The 19,465-nt window shown below is 34.6% G+C and overlaps 5 protein-coding genes across 7 annotated transcripts in view; 1 reads left to right on the top strand and 4 right to left on the bottom strand.

Annotated features, from left to right (window-relative positions):
* The window catches only part of LOC123008300 (unconventional myosin-Ia), an 8,133-nt gene extending 2,886 nt beyond the window's left edge, over positions 1-5,247 (bottom strand). Inside the window, exons 1-12 of the mRNA XM_044404089.1 lie at positions 4,768-5,247; positions 4,646-4,716; positions 4,420-4,595; positions 4,309-4,372; positions 4,231-4,244; positions 4,100-4,184; positions 3,790-4,047; positions 3,542-3,738; positions 3,285-3,493; positions 1,904-2,068; positions 1,543-1,855; positions 1,117-1,497 (exon numbers count right to left, since the gene is read on the bottom strand). Coding sequence (XP_044260024.1) covers positions 1,117-1,497; positions 1,543-1,855; positions 1,904-2,068; positions 3,285-3,493; positions 3,542-3,738; positions 3,790-4,047; positions 4,100-4,184; positions 4,231-4,244; positions 4,309-4,372; positions 4,420-4,595; positions 4,646-4,716; positions 4,768-4,997 — 2,163 coding nt within the window. The 5' untranslated portion in view covers positions 4,998-5,247. The remainder of the gene's footprint in view (positions 1-1,116; positions 1,498-1,542; positions 1,856-1,903; positions 2,069-3,284; positions 3,494-3,541; positions 3,739-3,789; positions 4,048-4,099; positions 4,185-4,230; positions 4,245-4,308; positions 4,373-4,419; positions 4,596-4,645; positions 4,717-4,767) is intronic.
* Positions 5,248-5,750: 503 nt separating this feature from the next.
* Positions 5,751-12,030, bottom strand: LOC123007981 (protein inscuteable homolog). 2 transcript variants are annotated; one of them, XM_044403535.1, is made up of 5 exons: positions 11,686-12,030; positions 7,445-8,074; positions 7,181-7,393; positions 6,046-7,129; positions 5,751-5,996 (listed from the first exon to the last, which is right to left on the bottom strand). In XM_044403535.1, the coding sequence occupies exons 1-5, from the start codon at positions 11,733-11,735 to the stop codon at positions 5,865-5,867; spliced, it is 2,109 nt and encodes a 702-aa protein (XP_044259470.1). In that variant the 5' UTR covers positions 11,736-12,030; the 3' UTR covers positions 5,751-5,864. The 2 variants fall into 2 exon arrangements, with proteins under 2 accessions (XP_044259470.1, XP_044259469.1); XM_044403534.1 differs by having other exon boundaries at positions 7,181-7,396; positions 11,686-12,029.
* LOC123007982 (myosin light chain kinase, smooth muscle-like) lies at positions 8,158-16,226 on the top strand. Of its 2 annotated transcripts, none has more exons than XM_044403536.1 (7): positions 8,158-8,180; positions 13,043-13,084; positions 13,800-13,890; positions 13,946-14,149; positions 14,196-14,537; positions 14,584-14,736; positions 14,848-16,226. In XM_044403536.1, the coding sequence occupies exons 2-7, from the start codon at positions 13,051-13,053 to the stop codon at positions 15,812-15,814; spliced, it is 1,791 nt and encodes a 596-aa protein (XP_044259471.1). In that variant the 5' UTR covers positions 8,158-8,180; positions 13,043-13,050; the 3' UTR covers positions 15,815-16,226. The 2 variants fall into 2 exon arrangements, with proteins under 2 accessions (XP_044259471.1, XP_044259472.1); XM_044403537.1 differs by lacking the exon at positions 8,158-8,180 and adding an exon at positions 11,991-12,736.
* Positions 16,227-16,800: 574 nt separating this feature from the next.
* LOC123007988 (40S ribosomal protein S16) lies at positions 16,801-17,751 on the bottom strand. Its single transcript, XM_044403543.1, has 5 exons — positions 17,639-17,751; positions 17,533-17,577; positions 17,338-17,469; positions 17,057-17,171; positions 16,801-17,007 (listed from the first exon to the last, which is right to left on the bottom strand). The coding sequence occupies exons 1-5, from the start codon at positions 17,657-17,659 to the stop codon at positions 16,862-16,864; spliced, it is 459 nt and encodes a 152-aa protein (XP_044259478.1). The 5' UTR covers positions 17,660-17,751; the 3' UTR covers positions 16,801-16,861.
* Positions 17,752-18,010: 259 nt separating this feature from the next.
* On the bottom strand, positions 18,011-19,463 carry LOC123007686 (sulfide:quinone oxidoreductase, mitochondrial; the record flags this gene model as incomplete). The annotated part of the gene is made up of 4 exons (XM_044403098.1): positions 18,011-18,414; positions 18,464-18,650; positions 18,695-19,102; positions 19,146-19,463. Coding segments are annotated over 4 exons (1,227 nt in total), but the record flags the coding sequence as incomplete, so codon positions are not given.
* Between the last annotated feature and the right edge of the window lie 2 nt (positions 19,464-19,465).

The raw sequence follows: 19,465 nt of genomic DNA, 5'->3' as shown, positions 1-19,465 counted from the left end.
GTTTAATTTTTTTTTAATTTTTAGCAAATAACTAATGCAAAATTGTAAATAAAGTCGAAAAAAATTTTTTTTTTCATCTTAATGAAGATTAGGCAATATTCAGAAACAATATGTGCAATTGTTCCTTTAATTCTTTTGCAAAATTTTGATCAAACGGTCCCAGAAAACGGTTAGATGGATCGATTTCAAAATTAGCAAGGCTGTGAGGGATACTTTGAGCTGTAAAAACACCTAAAAACATTAGTTGCCACATTAGTATTAGTAAATACGCGGTAGATTTACTAAAACAACGCAAATACTTGCATTTTTCTCTTTTTTTAAATCACTGTTACAGGTAAAAAAAATATTTTACAAAAAATCATAAGAGGATCTCATAAGACATTTATTCCAGTTTTTGACACTACCCTTATATTCTCTGTGTGGCCATTGGTTGTTGAGATATCGATGATCAAAGACAAGAGGATCCTTTTTCATTTAAAGTCAGATATCTCAGAGACAAAAGAGAATATGAAAAATGCGTATTAAAGGTAAACAAACATGCTAACGGGGGTATGCAATGACTTAACTAAAAAAAAAATTCTCCACGTTCGTGGACCAAAAACGAAAACATAAAAATTTAGATTTTTTTCTCGCGCTATTACTTAGAATTGCGTGATAACCATAGCACAGAAAAAATATTTGCCAAAAGATCTCAAAACTAGAAACTTAAGGCTTCCAAATAGTTTTTTTTTTTTTAATCTAGATACAACCATTTTTCGATGAGTTACAGAGTTTCAAAAAACACCAAAGAATTTAGGAATTTTTTTTGAGATTAAGTATTTTAAGAAAAGAATAATTTATAACAACTACAAGTAATGTTACTAATCGAAAATGTCAATCAATATAAATGCAAGTATTTGTTTAATAGCGTAGTTAAAAACAGGTCTAGCAGGTACTGAGGCAGTGTTTGTATAAACGTACCACCCGAGATAAAGACCAAAGATGTTTACGCGCTGAAAAAGGAATTCCGTATTTCATTTCCTGTAAAGTTTTCAAATGAAAATAATTTGTGTTAAAAAATTGAAAAATTTTAGCGGACATTTTAGTTAATTTAATTTTAAATTATAACCCCCTTACCCGCCAACTCCTCCACGCCGAGGCTATAACCATTTGACAACGCCTCAACTTCTGGTACTTCCTCTTCTGATTGAACCCCCTCCACGACTTTTGTATCAAAAGTGCCAAATCGTGCAATCTGACTCTTCTAAAATCCTCCAACTCGAATACGGTGCGAGGACTCCTCACGAACAATTTATTTCGACCAAACGTAAATTCCGCACTTGGGATTGGCAGTGATCGTAAAAGCACTGAAACGCCCTCTATCGGAGACCCACGCCATCTCGGCCAGGTATTCCCACAAATCATCTTATACCGACAAAGAAACTGAGGATATGCTAAACGATAACAGTATCCCGAACGCCAGATCTGCACCGTGGAAATCAAACCCAAATAACGCACCTTAAAGCATTAATTAATATTAATCTTGAGTCAAATTATACAAACCTGATGTTGGATGAGCGCCATTTCTAAAATCCGGGGTTGTTTCATTTCGTTCGGCTTCAAGCACCGGATATAATGAATCTGACGCGCATTTAAGCTTTTCAAAAGGGAATTTAAAGAAACTCGCAACTGGACTGATTTAGAAACTGGTCGTTTGAAACTGCAACGTTTGGGGTTGCCCTCGGGAAATAACGACTTCATTAAAGGGTGATCGAAACGAAACATAGCTCGAGACACTTCCTTAGGCAACGAATCACGATTTTTTTCAAGAAACTCGTGCACATTGTAGGTGACAGCACCAGCATAATGACGTATCCTATTGTAAAATAAAATTACTCCGATTCGATTTTGTTTTTCAACTTACTGAAAACTATATTGTGGCAGTGTGGCATCGGCTGCAAGACAATACGAATGACCAGCACAACACTGTTCGACTCTATTTAGATAACAAGAGTCGCCCTGAACGTGCGGTTCCTCAAGTAATGACAAAACACCATGACTTTCATGCTCCAACAATTGACAAATTACTCTACAAAATTCATTTATAAATTTTTTTAACCTAATACTAGACTACGGAGAACTACATAGTAGGAGACGAAACGAGATACAAAATTGTTTGATTTTTTGGACCCAAAAAAAGTAGTACGGCGGAGTAAAAATGGGGGCGCTTAGAGCGTTTTACCGTCTCAGTTTCAAATCGTTTTAAATTAATTTAAATTCAACCAATGCACTAATTGCTTGGAAAAACATGCAAAAATGTTGAGCTTTACATTCTTAATAAGCTGTGGAAAACGAACGACTAAATTTTTCACGAGAAATATAAGAAAAAAAATATTTAAAATTTAAAATCTGTGCTCCGTTTCATGTTTTTCAAAATGCTGCGAATACGGTTGAAGATACAAGAAAGAAAGTTGTAGAGAATAAAATTTTGTAGTAAAAACTTAGGCCTCAAAGACGCTCAACCGACGGATTCGTTTCATTTTTACTGGTGATTCAGGGCCAGAGAAACACTTTAAAGAAACCGTTGAAGATAGAAATATGGTCTCGGGGACTTTTTTCTAGCAAATTTTATTCTCTACAATTTTGTTTCTCACACTTTTTTTGTATCTTTAACCGTATTCGCAGCGTTCATAAAAAAATTTGGCGGAACGCAAACTGATAATTGTTTGTCATTTATTTTTAATACGGTTTTCGATATTTTTGAGAACGCTGCGAATACAGTTGAAGATACAAAAAAGTGTAGGGAACAAAGTTGTAGAGAATTAAATTTCCTACAAAAAAGTCCGTGAGACCATATCTCTATCTTCAACCGTTGAGATTTAAATTATTTTTTTGTCTCTTAACCACCGGTAAAAATGACACCTATTTGTCACTTCAGCGACTTTAGGACCTAAACCATTGGACTTTTTTGTAGAAAATTTTATTCTCTACAACTTTCTTTCTTATATTTTTCTTGTATCTTTAACTGTATTCGCAACATTTTCAAAAAAATGAAACGGGGCGCAAAACTGCTAAATGTTTGAAATTTTTTTAAATATAGTTTTCAATAAAATTTTTGCATTACTTTTATCTCTTGTTATTGAGAATTTAATGCTCTATCTGTCTATATTTTTTTGCGTTTTGCTCACCGCTATGTAAATATAGCCATTTTTTTATTTCATTGCTCTTAAAACTTAAAACGGGAAAGGAACAACGCTATCATCGTGTCGTATCCTAGTCTTTAGGTATCCGTATACTAGACTTACATGTTGTTAAAATATTCGATTTTTGACCACTCTAATCCCTCCCTGATTATTTCTTCTTGTTCTTCTTTCAACGTTATATTCGTAATGAACTGATGCAACTTTTCGTTACAATAATTAATGATGAGTTGCTCGAATGAATTTTTCTCAAATACTTCAAACCCGTACAAGTCTAACACGCCCAAGACTTTTCGTTTACCCAACCTCTGGCCCTACAATACAATATTTGTAACATCCTCTACTAGTGTAAGTGGGGGTACCTTAATTATTTCGTTTATTTTGTTAATCAGCCATGTAAAAAGACGGCTGTACAAAGTTTTGCATAAAATATCCCTGATTTTTGACGCTTCGTACGCGTTGAGGTCTGCTAAGATTCCGTCTTCGATTTGTCGACTCGTTAAGGCTCTCTGAAGCCATCTGTGCTCGGCACCCAGCAATTCGCAGATTTCGAATAATTCTAAAATTATTTTTTTGGGTTAAAAACGAAACAAAAGTGTTGAATTTTTACCGTATTCGTTACTGATTGCGCAACCCTCAGTACCATCTATGTTATTACAAGGCACAAATTGTAAATTGCCTAATTTTAACACAATTGCTATAACTTGAAATATATCGATAATGTCTTCAACGTTAAAACCTAACACTTCCAATGCACTCTTCGTGTAAACAAATAACTTTTTATCTTCATCGTCGGTTAAAGTAGGTTGATTATTTACAGTTTGTAAAATGTTGTAATGTTCGACATTGCGTTGAAGTTTTAGGCATTCTTAAAATAAAGAATATTTTGAATCAAGTTGGTATTTGAAAAAAAAGCTTACTTAATAAATGAATATCAGCACCAGAAAGTAATTGATAAAAAATATGAAAATTACGATCACCTGGCGATAAACACGTAACTCTGGCCTAAAAAATGTACCATATTATTGAGAATAAAGTCACATTGGCGTACCTTATCCAAAAAATCTTGTAAGCATTACAAAAATGATTATTAAAAAAATTAGACAAAAGCAAAGTAAAATCTACTTACAGTGGGTCAAGTGGCCCCCAATCGGATCCCCCTTGTAGTCAAACTCAATGTCCAAAAACTTCCCCTACAAATATGTATTATTTCGATAAATTACAATTGACTAAATCTTACAAATCGCGATGCATTATCATTTTTTATAGTTCTAGCATTGCCAAAAGCTTCCAATAAAGTGTTAGCTTGTACTAAGCGGTCTTTCATAAGTTTAACTTCAGAAATATCACCAGAAACTAAAACTAAAAATTGTAAAACGATTCTTGCTGCTTCCGTTTTTCCTGAGCCACTTTCTCCTAATAAGAAAATGTTTCATTTATACAATCATGAAAACAGTGATAAAAACCTGTGACGACAATACACTGGTCCTCATTTCTGTCATTTAACCATCTATATGCAGATCCAGCAATTGCGTATCTACAATTTTTATAAATTTATAAAAAAATAATTAAAAGAGTTAAGGAGTACATGTGAGGGGGCAGCTGAAATGGTCCCCTTTTAACGTAAGTTTCTACAAGATCAGTCGAGTATAAAGCTAATTTTTTGTAAGGGTTAACGGAGACAAGCACGTTTCCAATGTATGTGTAGATATGGTCTCTCTTGAACCTTTGTTGTAAATTAGCAATAAATGTATCTTCTGACAATGGCTCAAGAAGTACAGAATCCCAAACTCCTACTTCCTGCTCCAAGTTGAGCATCGCACCGCCCCTTGAAGTACTGCCGCCAGCGCGGCATCTAGTCCTTCCACTTCTTTTCACTGTGCCCCAAATTCAAACTAATTTCAAGCAAATTTTAAATGACTGCGATGTAACTGGTGGAAAAAACGGTTCGGTCCATTTTATAATTATCGCCGTAATTAGAAAATTCGTTCCATTTTAATTAAGTTAAAAATTATCCAATAAAACTATTCACTTGACAGGTCGAGTTCTGCCATTAATATGTCAGGGATGTCAGCTGTCGCCTGTCAAGAGGGCACTACAAAAAACGAGCGCGAATTTTAAAAAAACTGTAAAATATTTAATTTTTGCTGGGACACCGTAAACAACTTGTCCAACACCAATGGTATTTTTTTTTCAAAATTAGATCAACCCAAGTTTAATACCGTTTTCAATTGAACTAAATTTAGTAGCAATGCTAAAATCAAATAGACAATTAAAATAATATAAAATTTATCTTTAAACAAAATTGTTGACACCAATTACATCATACACAACGCCAGAAAATAATTCTTTGCCGCTTTGGTTTCATAGTGCATTACGTTTCATATTCATTGTACATTGCATATAATTATTAGAAAATCTGTTCCATTTTAATTAAATTTAAAGATGATAGCCCGTTATATGGTATTGTTAAAAAAGTTACAGAGTAGACCTCATTATCTAATAAAACTACAAAAAATTATTAGCGCAAAATTTTAAAAACTCACCCCCTTATCGAAATAATAAAAAAAATCGAAATGTATATTTAATTTCTTTTTGTTTGTACATAAAATAATAAATAAAGTAACAAAATAATAAATACTCCGAATAATGAACACTCTAGGTAAAAATGGCAGGAAAGTTTTTCTACACATAACTTTCACTCTGACTTGAATATGCTAAAAATGAATCAAGCAATTTCGGCTCCACTAACTCTTGAGCGTCCTCAACACTGATAACATCCCTTCCGCAAGCATCCGCTATCTTCCTCAAAGTAGCCTAAAACCAACTGTTAAAACTTGAAACGTTCCTGGTAGTCTGAACTTACCAATGTTGCGACAAGAACTGCATCATTACAAAACCTCTCATTCTTTTCCCTACACATCCTGACTAGTTTCTCGACACCCCCAAGTTCGACAACTTGAGCGGCAGCCTCCTTCTCGCTACAAAGTCTTGACAAGGCTATGATAGCCTTTTGTTGTAACCTTTTCTCAACATCTTCGCCAACACTTCCAGTTCTCAAACAACACAACAAAGCTGGGATTGTTTTCAACTTTAACAATTGTTGTCTTGCCGTTTGCAAAGACGTCATGTTGGCCAGTAAGGTTGCCACTTGTTCAAGAAGATAGATCGAAGCGCAAGGCCCTCGTCTATTCACTGCTTCCAAGAGTAGTTCAATAGTGTTCAAATGTAAGACATATTTGATACATTTGTTGTCCATTGTGGATAAGTTGGCAAGAGCTGCAGTGCACAAAAGGAGGTTTTGGCAACATTTAGTTGTCGATAAAAATTTAGTCAAAGACTTGACAAGCTTCCGGGAGTAGTCCTGCAGGCCCTTAATGCAGTGGTTATCCTCGATCCACGGAGCAGTAACTTGGGCCAAAAGGGCCACAGCTTCGGAACGTTCAGGCTCAGGTCGAGAAGGCTCCTCACCAAGAGTGTCACTAACAATTTGAATTCCGGAAAACCGTTCAAATTGTCGAACGGCGTAAGCGGTGGAACACATAGTTGAGAGAGCACGTAGAAGGAGACTCCTCATAGAGGAACCTTCGCATTTTTCGCACAGTATCAAAAGAATTGGAATTATATCATTTTTGGTAAAAATTTCAATCAAATGATCATTTCTTAAGCTTAAAGATGTTATTCCAGTAATGGTGGCCCGTAAGTCAAGTTCGGAACATGGATTTTCTAACTTGTCAACAAGTCGTTTGATTTCTTTGACCAAAATAGTGTGACACACGGTTTCCCATTGGGTGAACAATTGGGAAACTAGTGTTAAAAAGTCTTCGTTTGTTTTCCTTATTGCGTCATACTGTTTTAATAATTTTGGAGTCACTTCTGAGTAAGTCTTGATGAAGTCGATGATGTTGCCGGCAAGGCTTTGGGCTAAGGGCCCCACGTGTTTCTTCTCACTAAAATTATATTTTACTGTTTGGTCCTGAATGAAATGATAGATTACCTACCTGTTCAGATTTTTATATTCACGTTGAATGCATTCCGAGTGAGCTAAAACTTTCTTGATACTTGAAATAGTATAAGTGGCCATGTTGGCCACCTTTTGGTGCAGTTCCCCAGCTATGGATTTAGATTGGAGGGTTGTCATACACTCCTGTTCGTAGTGATGTTTTATTTCCGTCATCCAAGTTTGTACAGCGTCATTGTCAAGTGGTTCTCTCCTTCTTCAATTCAAAAATAAATAACTATCGCATTAAAGTGCAAATACTTACTTTTCTTGCTGCTGGTATTTTAAATACAAATTAAGCGGGACTTTATTCCTCGTCTGTCTCATTTTTGGCGTTGAAGTGTGTTTAGGTGATTCCAAAGCACCATTGAAAAGACATTCCAATTCACTTTCGCAATCACTGGACAAGGAATTATTTCCATTAAAAGTCTCCTCCTCGTCTGTAATCTTTTCCAAAACGGCAGGAGCTGACCGGTTCAAGACCCCATAACTCCGTCCATGCAACTCTTCACTGAAACTTCGAACTTTTCTCGGTGATAAACACGCTACCTCCTTTGAATACTGATTATTAACCACGTCCTTCACGCATCTTTTGTCTTTCGTATTGAATAAATTCCGGCTAACTCTCGGCGAGTTCTTGGTGTAAAGTGGTGATTGTTTGATGCTCTTATCGGGGGTTGTCTTTTCTTGATAATTCGACGATAAATTCCCGGCTTTGTTGCTATCCAAATCTTTGGAAATCTGTTCAGCCACATTTTTGGGAATTGGTGGTGAGGTTTCAGTATCAGAAAAACCGGAATCTTGGCTTCCGGGACTTCCGGAAATTTCACGCCATTCGAGACTTTCGCTAGCCCACCAAACTTTACTGGGGCTCCGTTTGAAATCACTCATGGCTCTGAAAAATCAGGACTTCATCAGGTAACTTAATTAGGGGAGAAATCGATGAGTTCTCAGGATGTTTCACCCCTCGGAAATTATGACCAGGTGTAACTACAATACCGGTAAGGGTACCCGCTTTTGTCACAAGACTTGCAACGGCTTATTTGGAGCAAGTTTATTACAAATGTTACTTAACAAATTGCGGAACTTTGTCGATTTGCGATTTACCGTAATTATTTGTTACTGTGTTTTGATTTTGTCGAGTAACAGTAAGTCCTTGATAAATTTTATCAATTCGCATATTTCAGCTCATATTTCTTGTTATTAATGTTGTAACATGTTTGCACATGTTTTATCAATGTGAAACAATCTTGAAATACACGCCTCGATGATACTTCCGCAGTTTTATAAGAATTGGTAATTCGCAGATTTTTATCTGAATTAAAGAGTTTGAATAAAATATTATAGTGGGATATGGGAGTATGGGAGTTCCGACACTAAGCGATTAGGGGGAATATGACCGTTGTAAGCAGCTGCAAGTGAGATTGAAAGCTTCCCATTGTGATTTTTCTTCGCGTTTTGATACACTTCGATTTTCATTCTAGAAAATTAATAGAGTAAGAAACTCATTTCTTATAGACGTCGTGGTTTCTTTTGCTACTTTTAAATTAATTCTAAAATTGATCTTTCGAGTTCAACGTTCGTAATTCTCATTAGCTGGATAATCGTTCGAAATGAAGAATACCATGATGACTCTTGTAAATATTTGTCGTGATAACGATTATGCAACTATTAAATCTTTTTAATAAAGGTGTGTTTATGACTTACTCGATAATTAAACAAAATATTTTTTTTTCCACCGCTATTTTGCATTGACTAATTAAACCGCAGATTGACACGTGTCCGTTAACTTGTATTGTGTTTATTTTGGTATGGTAGGCAAATAAATATTTGACAGGAGCTCACAATCAACATTTCTTATGTCTGAATAATTTAAGTCTGTAATTACAAAATCATCGAATTGTAACAAGATGTGGAAGCACGTGCCATTATTTAAATTGCACCCTCTACCACGCTTCTGACCGGAAGGATGTCTATACTTTTTTATACGCACTATAACTTTACCAGCTATGGGGCTTCCTGACCCATATGGTTCGTGAATTTCGAGGAAAATCTGATTTTTAACGGTTTAGAGACCATTATTGTAATTAAAAACTTAAAAAGGAAGTCGTTTAAACTTAATCTGGCCACGCATCATATACCCAATTTTTTCTATAACAAAAAATATTTTTTAATTGATTTAGTGAAGAAAGATTTTGTAACCAAAATTAAATTCAATTCCTCCAATTATAAAGTCGAATTTATAAAATTGGGTAAATCCATAAGTTGAGGTTCTGAACGCCCAACAACAAACCCTTTCATTTAAATAATTTACCAAATTTTGCGTTCCAAAATTCAGACGGGGTGGCATATGGGTAGATGTTAAATAAAAGACAGCTGCAACCACCACATGTGAGGGTGCCTCTTTGCAGTCTCGTGCCATGCACGTGGCACCTGGTCACTTTATTTTTCCTCTTTCCGCAAAGCTGCCACTGAATTATGTTTGTAATGAAATTTTCATTAAAAAGCTATTTTTTTGCAGAGATTACAGGAAAATGGTCATTTCAGCATTGCTTCTGTTTTACACGACTATCATGTTTCAAGTTAGATTGTTTATAAAATTTCACACGACATTGAATTTATTTTTAAGAATAAATTAACATCGGAAATTACATAATCTGAAAACGTACAAGTCGCAATTTCAACTTGTTAACCACCAATCAAGTGTAATAATTGTTTTGCCTGTCTAATAAACTATTTGAACTTCCTCTTATCTTAATCCATTTAAATATTCAAATCTAATTAAGTAATCCTGGCTGATCAAGAACATAAAATGAAATTATAGCCTCATTGAACTTAATAATGAAAAATCAGTGGATTAGAAATTGTCACTTATATAACCAATCGGATGGATTTCGACCATGAACCTTCTTTTTGTTCTTTTGTAACTCAACCATCGTGTATTGCAACAGTTGTTATAATTTATGCAAGTGTAAACATTTCAGGGTTTAACATTTCAGTCATTTGATATTAGAAAAATTAATAGTTTTAATGAAAAATAGGACAACATAGTGATATTCAAATTGCTTTATTACAGGTAACAGCAGGAAAATCTTTTGACTCGTCTATTGCTGAATGTAATTCGAAGAATTTGCTGATGATGATGAAGAAATGTATTATCACTTCAAGTGGCGATCTGGATTATTCAAAGCTAATTTAAGCTCAAGTGCCGTAATATTCTAATCTAAAATTAAAAATAATGCTTGATTATTTCCGAGAGCACGTATTTAAAATACCCACACGTAAATATCTTCCTTTATTGTTTTAACATTCTAATACTACTCTAGTGGGGCAGGCATATTATACAAATCAAATTGAAGTTATATAATATAATCCAAAAATAATTATTATTATAGAGAAAATTACTCATCTGCAGGTACCCTCATGATGAAAATATCATTTATATTGCTGATAAGATTTTTGTTTTTATATACCCTTCTATCTAGGAATGTTGAAATCAATTTATCGATTTATAAATAATGATAAAATAAATTTTCAATGTTGACACAGGAGAAAAATACCATTAAAAAGTTTTCCCTTGGTTTATTAACCCTAATCCTTTTTTTTTTCATCAAATCTGGTCAAACACAAGTAAATCAGTTCTTTCTGTATTTTTCAAGTGGACTTACATCTAGATGATAAGTAATAAACCACTTATTACATACGACCAAACAAACTACTATAATAACCTACATAATTTTCATTCTAATAAAAAAAATCTTTTATTCCATTGAGTGTTACCACAAGCACGAAATATTTTGCGAATGAGCAAATAAAAATGTTATAATTGGTTTTAAATCACCCGAACGTGATAGAGTACCTCCAAGGCCACACTTGAAGACCTCAAAACTTTTCTAAAATCATTAACGTCAAGAAGCGTTACTGTTATACTCTTTTAATTGATGACGGTAATTAAGTGATTATAATTTTATGACAGAAATGTCCACAAAACTGGTTTTGGGAGACAAGAGATTTTTGCAGAACAAGTCAATCATGAGTAAGATGTAAAAAATGGTTGAACAATTCTACAGTACGACCTTTCAATGACGACTTTACGCGGAAATCGAAATGACTCGTCTCGCGTTGATTCATTATAACAATGCGAAGAAAAATTAAGAAAAGCTGTGCGTGCTTGATTACAAAACAAAACAAATCGGGTAGTAGTCTTTGTGCAAAAACATGTAAAACCACTTTCGAAAGATTGATGGTAAGAGTACCAATTTTTTGCAAATGAGAGTAACAAAATTAGGCAATTAATATTCATGTAATGTATAATTACCCAAGATAAACTACCGTACGAAAAAAGAAATTAGTGAAAGCAATACAATAACAAATTTCTTTGAAGTAGCCACCATAAAATTATGAATTAGTATGTAATATAATAAACGTGCGAGATGAATCTAAATTTTTCATTCTTCAAAAAGAATAAAACGGAACCAAACAGAAAAAAAATAACACGGCACTCACGTTTCTTGCAATAATCCCAACCTCACTGTCGGCTTTTCAAAACATTTCATTTATTATTATGCACAACACAATTTTTGTTTGTGTAACTCGAAGCACGTTCAAATTTGTATTCGAGGCATCTGTATTAAACTCGCGCGTTGCTTTAACAATTTTGGTGGGGCTAAAAGTGGGGATGATCCGTGCACTCTGGTTGGTGCAAAAGCTTAATCCTGAAATTCAAACGAACTGAAACTTTTACTCGATAGGGGGTTGCAACCCCATTTATGGGGGTTTTACCACCGTCTAGACGGGATGAGTTAAGGGGCCACTTTCTAAGCCTTCAGGTAGATCAGTATTATTAATTGCAGCATGCGGTTTATTACTGATATTACTGATTTAGATGGAAAATATGCTGTGGGAAAGATACAAAATCATGAATCATGTAATGATAAATAGGTGAGGTAATAAGTAATTGCAATTTGTTTACTTTTTATATCGTGCAAAATGTTTATGCAAGGCGTAAGTGCAAAAGTTTTTCCATAAGTAGCCCAAATGATAAAAAAGGTGTTATCATGATTTTTTAAATTTTATAATTCAAATAGAAAATAGGACAGGCAACCAACAATACACCTTCACGCTGGAGATTAATATCTTCCCAATCAATGGCTTTTAAAACTTTCAAAAATCAATTATGCAGCTTTAAAGATAATCTTTATAACTAAGATAAACGTTTAGAATAATTTTTTAAACTAATCCACATATCAGACAAAAAAATATCTTGAGAGATAAAATCCATTTCCATGTACAGTTTTTCGACTTGAACGCCCATCAAGTTGTTTAATTTTGAATAAATATTTTCATCGGTGGTTCTGTTAAGCCCCACGTGACTTTCAGATGCTTCTCGGCCTGATCTAATTTTGGCGAGTGCCTACTAACGTCGAGGCGCTGTCGACGTCTTCTAATTCAGCGTTCTGTTCTGTAGTGTTTACTGTACAACTTTATTAATGGAAAAAGAACGATTAGTATTGTAGATTTCAGCCGTTGTTGCAAAAATCTAGCTGAGATAATAAAGGTAATTGTAAAAATTTTCATGTTTTTGTTTTATTTTTGTCATGAGTAAGTTGCACGCCCATAAATTTCGTGTTTTAATTTTTTTTAATAAATTATTATTATATTAAATTGCGCACAAGTTCGGTTCAAAATTGGGCTCTAGGATTTTAAGAACCAAGGTCTGAGCAGGTATATAAAGATAAAGTTCGTGCTCTTGATAGTTGCTCGTATTTTTAGTTCAGGACAATGATTGGCACTGTTTATTTCTTATTTTTGTCGTAGATTACCGATTTTGGATTTATTACAAGTAATGATTTCTTGTTTACAGATTCGAAAATGATTCGCGTTGACGAAAATGATCCGGTTGGCGGTAAGTACATATTTTTGTAAATCAAACGCCAAACACCTTCTGCAAATAAATTAAATTTCTCGAATTTTTAACGCTTCGTAAATAATCTCAGCGAAAATATACCAAGGCAGGCGGAACTCGATTATTTCGAAGCGATAATATACCAATTTGCTAAGGAATGTGAGGTATAATTCTAAACAAAATAATTCATACTGCTCATAAAAATTTCGCAGGTTTTTATAAATAAAATTTTTATTTTTGTTTCAAGCTCAAAAACGACCAAATTTCCTTTCTTTTAAAAAAATGTTCATTTTCATTATACATGACAAGGTCATGGCTCACGGCTCAAAAATATAATTTAAGTACTCACAAAAAATTTCAATTCTTTCGGTTAACACATATTTCACCTCAGATTAACAAACTAGAATCTGCCAACACATAAATTTGTAGTTTGTTTAGTAAACAGACAACCTTCAGAAAGCATCAAAGGAAAAAATTGTTTGGCGACGCAAAATTCCAATTTTAGGGCAGTAGACTAAAATCTAGGGCACTATGTCCCCATAAACCATCCATAAAGTCAACATACCAAAGTTTTACTAATAGCCACGAAAAGTAATTGTTTTGGTTTCTTGATAACACAAAATTCGGTTCAGGCACGCAGCCAACTGGCGTCTCTTCAATTTCGAAATGCTTACACAATCTCATTCACAGCAATTATATTTCAATCACTTTGCAGAAGTTCAACTCAGTTTTCCATACAGAAATGTACAAATACAAAGAGGTGTTGATCCAAAGGAATTATACGAATTAGAATCGGAGATTGGACGGTACCTATTCAAAATTTAATTATCCCGACAATTTTATCTGAAAGACATTTTCCAGTGGAAAATTCGGAACTGTTTACAAATGTCGCGAAAAAGCCACCGGCTTATCCCTAGCCGCGAAATTTATCGCCGTTCCCAAGAAAGAAGATCGCAGAAATGTAGAACGAGAAGTAGACATAATGAAGACATTGCAACATCCGCGACTCATTCAACTTTATGATGCTTTCGAAAACGGGAAAGTCATGTGTGTTATTTTAGAATTGTAAGTCTTAAAAAAACAAAATTTTCTTTTAAACACATTTTAATAGGATCGAAGGAGGAGAACTATTTGAAAGAGTCATCGATGATGATTTTGTTTTAACTGAGAAAAGTTGCACGGTTTTCATGCGACAAATCTGCGAAGGGGTCGATTTTATCCATAAACAGAGAATCCTACATTTAGACATGAAACCCGAAAACATTCTTTGTCTCACAAGAACAGGCAACCGAATCAAAATTATTGATTTTGGATTAGCTAGACGTTTTGATCCTGATAAAAAACTTCAAGTTTTATTTGGCACTCCTGAATTCGTAGCACCCGAAGTTGTAAATTTTGACCAAATAGGTTTTGGGACCGACATGTGGTCTGTTGGCGTCATTTGTTACGTTTTGTGAGTACGATTTTTTTAAAGTTTTTGTTCTAAATTATTTTTTCAGACTATCAGGTCTCTCTCCTTTTATGGGGGCCACAGACGTTGAAACCATGGCAAATGTAACAATTGCAAAATATGATTTTGATGATGAAGCTTTCCAGGAAATTTCCGATACTGCGAAGGACTTTATCCAAAAACTCCTCAAAAAAGATCTCAAGTAAGTGATTTTGCCTGGGGAAAGCATGCCAAAAACCCAAATTAAATAACTAACTGGGATTGCATGCTTTTGCCCCTATTAATCACACTAACACCTTCTTTGTCCTTGCAGTCAAAGAATGTCAGCGGAAGAATGCTTGAACCATGAGTGGTTGAAACGAAAAAAGACTGTAGTACCAAGGTCCTCATCCATGGATGTTACCAAAGACAATTTAAGACAATTTGTCGAACGCTGGAACGAACATCCAAATTCCCCTTACGTTTTTGAAGTGACTTCACAACTTATAGCCCCCACGTGTACTGGAGGACTTCACTTATCCGATTCTTTGCACTCTTTAGTAGGAATGTCACCTTCACCTTGTGGTTCTTTGGCGTCATCTCCTGGCTCTGATAACGCCTTTTTGAACAACAACGATCTTTTGATGCCTCCAAGTGTGGACCATTTCAGGCGATCGTCTGATAGTACTTGCATTTTGAAAGGCCCGGATGTTGCAGAAAGGATAAACCTTGCAGAAGAAATAAGAAAATTGTCAGACAAGTTATTCCAACTATCCAACATGTCGACCTCTGTTACTAATGACTCCTTCGACGAACTTTCCTTACCCACAATAATCCCCAAGAAGGTTAACAAAGAACCAACAATAATAAATCATTCCCCTGTCGAAAGAAGCATCCCCATCAAAATCGAATCGAAAGTCCACAATGGACTTCCAAGAGACCACCCTGAAAGCCCCAATTGTGGAGTTCCTTGGAGGCGAACCAAATACCGTTTAAACTACATGAGTAGAGATGTCCCCCTCATAGCTAAAAACTCACAAACTAGTTTTCAAAATCAATTCGAGAAAAGTTTTAATGAGACTTCGAGTATAGACAGTACGAAAAATCTTCTTTTAAGACTACTAGAACAATGGGATGGTCCCCATGGCCCTGCACGACCCAATGCAAGACATGGATCTATTTCAACAGAGTGGAGTGAAAATGATACTCTAGGTCAAAGATCGATCAGCTCGTTAAATAATTTTTTCCAATCAAGAGCCACCAGTAAAAAAATTACAACGTTTCATAGTCATAATCAATAATTTATTTTTCTTTTACTAACGCTTGCATTTTGTTTTTGGCTGTTTTGCTTTAAGCCGAATTTGAGGCTTTCGGCGATAAGATTTTTGTTCGATGTTGTCTTTTTGTAAATGTTTGCTTTGTGACTGGATTTTGTAAGAGGTTCTGTTTGATGTAATGTCACAAAATTCGACAAACAGGATATTTAAAATTTATATATAGAAGAACTTTTAGTACGTGTGTTACATGTAAACAGAATTTCTGATTTAGATCGATATTTAGCTTATAAGCTTAGTGAAAATACGCATTTTACAATTTTCAATGCTTTTATTGGGACCAGCGAAGTATCTTAAAGTTACAATTATGTTGAATTGTGTATGTATGTCATCGTTAAAATAAAAAAGCCAAACGTTTTGTTTACTCATTATTATGAAATCCATTTTTTTTTCATTTGCATATTTTTAAAAAATATGAATTTAGTATCTAAGTGCCGCAACCAACAATACACATCACATTATACTTGCCACAAACTGTACACATGAATTTGCCTCGCAAAATAAGAATAATAAATGCGCTCACACATCTCAACAAATGAAAATAAATGCACTTTAAACATTCATTTCCAAACTCCGGACTATTTCTGTATCATTTTATTGCGCACAAACAATAGTTACAAATTTGGTTTTTAGAGAAAGAATGACAACCCAAGAGGCCCTGGATCACCCCTGGCTCTCTGCATTGACCATTCACCCTGAAATGGAGCTCAGTAAATCAAAACTGAAGAGATACGTTATTAAAAAACGTTGGATCAAAGCCGTAAACACGATAATAGCTTTACGACGAATGGGTGCAAAAATCCACACCGAATTGGTGTAAAAACCCCTCTTTGGTATTCATTTTACAAACAAATCTAGTCATGAAAAGAATTCCCGATCAATTTTAACCCTCTCATTTTATTTTTGAGTTGTATTAATTGATGTATATTTTCTGATTTAATAAAACACTTTCATTGTTTCAATTAAATTTTATTAGAAATAATTGTGTATCTTAGCTTGACACAAAATTTTAACTTAACGGTAAGATTTCTGGTAGCGAGCGCGGGCTCCTGGACCACCGAATTTCTTAGGTTCACAACGACGTGGATCTGCTACCAGCAAAGTGCGGTCGTATTGAATCAAAATGTCTTTCAATTCTTTTTTCGACGCTTCATCAACATCTACAAGATTTGTTTTAATACAAGTTATGAATAAATGTACAAACTTTACATTTTTGGTAATAGGCTACCAAAGCTTTAGAAATCGCTTGTCTGATGGCATAAATCTGAGACACGTGACCACCACCGTTAACACGAACTCTGATATCAACAGCTGAAAATTTATCCTACAAAAACATTAAAAATTTAAATAACATCCTGGTGCAGAGTAACAATTTTTGAAGCAATTTTGAAGTCAGACGAAGTATTTTTCATTTGAAATACCATCAATTTCGGGATAAATAATCATCACCAGATGATTATAGATCTAAAGAGGTCTCAAAACTCAATTACCTTGCCAAGAAGTAAAATTGGTTCTTGCAACTTGTCTTGAAGCATTTTAGGTTCAACCTGGCTCAAAGGACGGCCATTTACCCTCAAAATACCTTTGCCACGTTTGCAATAAGCAACAGCAGTAGCAGATTTCTAAAAATTGTAAAATTTTAATGTATACACGTGTGTGCTTATAGGTTATGTTAAAAGACTTACTTTGCGCCCAAAAACTTGGACTGAGTGGATTGGCTCCTTCTTTTGCTAAAATAAGAATAAGAATTGTTTAAAAAATTCAATTTTAATGTAATTTTCACTGAATTACCTTCGATAAGTTCGGATTCATGTTGTCAATTTTCGGAACAACTCGAAAAGGAAGTTAATGGCGGCAAATGACAGTTGACAAAATCACTAAGTTAGTCAAAATAGTTTTCGATGATTTTCTTATTGCAAAAAACACCATAAAAACCCCAAACATGGTCCTAGGTAATAGCCAAAAAGCGATCAATATTTTTTCTGATAAACCACATTACGAATGTGTTCACATAACGTTCATTTCAAAGTTTCTAAACTAATTACAATTGGTTATTTGAACGGATGTTCATGTATGTAAAACCGCGCTCAACTTGAATATAAAAAATAATACAATAAGTTGTGATAAAATAACTTTATTTCTGTACATATACAAGACAAATAATAAAATTCACAATAAATTTTATGATTAATTAATACAACATATAATTAATATAACAGCATATTTTATGTATGTTTATTTCACTGGTTTTATTTATTTGCTTTGTGAAAATCTCAAGTGGAGAAGATTTCTAACCATTGCCGGGCCATTCCACCACCCATTTAACATTAAATTCCAATATAACGGTGGCATCAACATTTTTTTCATGAGATACATACTCCACAACTCCCTTCCTTGATTAAAAGGGAACGTTTCCAATGGAGCTAAATTATAATCGAATTCGGCCAAAATACAAGTGTTATAACCAGTCACTAAAGGACAAGACGCATAACCATCATATGTTGAAACGGGAGTTTTCCCGTCCATAACTGATTTCATATTTTTAAAGACCACTTGACATTGGGCAGCTAGAAATCCCATATTAAGATTAAAACATCAAGTTTTGCCTAGGAATACCTGCAGCTGCTGCCGTTTTTGAATTAGGGCTTGAACTACAATCACCAATTGCAAAAACATTAGAAAATTTAGTACTCTGTAAAGTCGATTTGTCCACATCGACAAAACCTGCCTCATTTGTTAAGTTACGACAGTTTTTTAACGCCGGAGGAGTGCTCATAGGTGGTGTTACATGTAACATCGAGTACTAGAAATTCAGCATAAAAAGGTGAAAACCTATCACCAATTTACCTGATAAGTTGTAAGTTCCTCAGGTTTATCCAAATTTTGGAAAACCGCCTCTCTTTTGTCTGGCCTAACTTCAATTAAATTTGTTCTTAAATTGACATTTATGTTGCGTTCCTCACACACTTTCCAAAGTGCATCAGCGTATTTTTTTACGCCGAAAATAACAGGAAGTGACGTGTTGTACATTATGTTAGCCTTATCTCGTTTTCCCACTTTTCTTAGGAAGTGATCTGTGATGTAACAAATTTTCTGAGGCGCCCCTGGACATTTAACTGGAGTATTGGGAAATGTAAAAATAGCATTTCCACTTTCAAACTTTTGTAATGCTTTATACGTCCCTTCAACGTACTTTGCTGAATAATTAGAGCACACCCCTGTATCGCTATTTAAACCAGCAACTAAACCTGGAATCTACATAAAAAATTCAAAGTCTCTTATTTACTCTGTAACAAACTTTATCATAATCGGTCTGAATACCAGTGGCGACTAAAAGAAACTCGTATTGGATTGTGTCCCCATTCTGTGTTACAACAGAATTTGATTGGGGGTTAAATTCAGCGGCAGTGTCTTTTAACCAAACAGCATTTTTTGGGAGCACCTCTTTTGTATCTTTTCTTGCGTCTGAGAGATTAGAAATGCCGCCGCCAATTAATGTAAACAGAGGTTGATAGTAGTGATTGTCGCTGGGTTCTAGAATTATAAGTTCATTCTTTTTGATTATTTTACTGAATTTTGCAGCCGTGGCGCAGCCGCCGGTTCCTCCACCCACAACTA

Source organism: Tribolium madens, unplaced genomic scaffold (assembly GCF_015345945.1).
Source record: "Tribolium madens isolate multiple individuals breed KSU strain unplaced genomic scaffold, Tmad_KSU_1.1 Scaffold_3;HRSCAF=73;Tcas5.2_LG2, whole genome shotgun sequence".
NCBI classification, from domain to species: domain Eukaryota; kingdom Metazoa; phylum Arthropoda; class Insecta; order Coleoptera; family Tenebrionidae; genus Tribolium; species Tribolium madens.
Note: the sequence above shows the minus strand (reverse complement) of the source record. Positions and strands in the feature narration are given on the sequence as shown.

Bases quoted from the DNA above. Each gene is read 5' to 3' on its own strand.
- LOC123007981 (XM_044403534.1), bottom strand. From the start codon at position 11,735: ATGAAATGTTTTGAAAAGCCGACAGTGAGGTTGGGATTATTGCAAGAA. The intron at 7,397-7,444 runs GTAAGTATTTGC...TTTGAATTGAAG, and splicing joins AAATACCAGCAGCAAGAAAA to AAGGAGAGAACCACTTGACA. The intron at 5,997-6,045 runs GTAAGTTCAGAC...AGTTGGTTTTAG, and splicing joins CAGTTCTTGTCGCAACATTG to GCTACTTTGAGGAAGATAGC.
- LOC123007982 (XM_044403536.1), top strand. From the start codon at position 13,051: ATGATTCGCGTTGACGAAAATGATCCGGTTGGCG. The intron at 13,085-13,799 runs GTAAGTACATAT...ATCACTTTGCAG, and splicing joins CGAAAATGATCCGGTTGGCG to AAGTTCAACTCAGTTTTCCA. The intron at 14,538-14,583 runs GTGAGTACGATT...TTATTTTTTCAG, and splicing joins GGCGTCATTTGTTACGTTTT to ACTATCAGGTCTCTCTCCTT.
- LOC123007988 (XM_044403543.1), bottom strand. From the start codon at position 17,659: ATGAATCCGAACTTATCGAAG. The intron at 17,578-17,638 runs GTAATTCAGTGA...TTCTTATTTTAG, and splicing joins TGAATCCGAACTTATCGAAG to CAAAAGAAGGAGCCAATCCA. The intron at 17,470-17,532 runs GTAAGTCTTTTA...TACAATTTTTAG, and splicing joins TCCAAGTTTTTGGGCGCAAA to AAATCTGCTACTGCTGTTGC.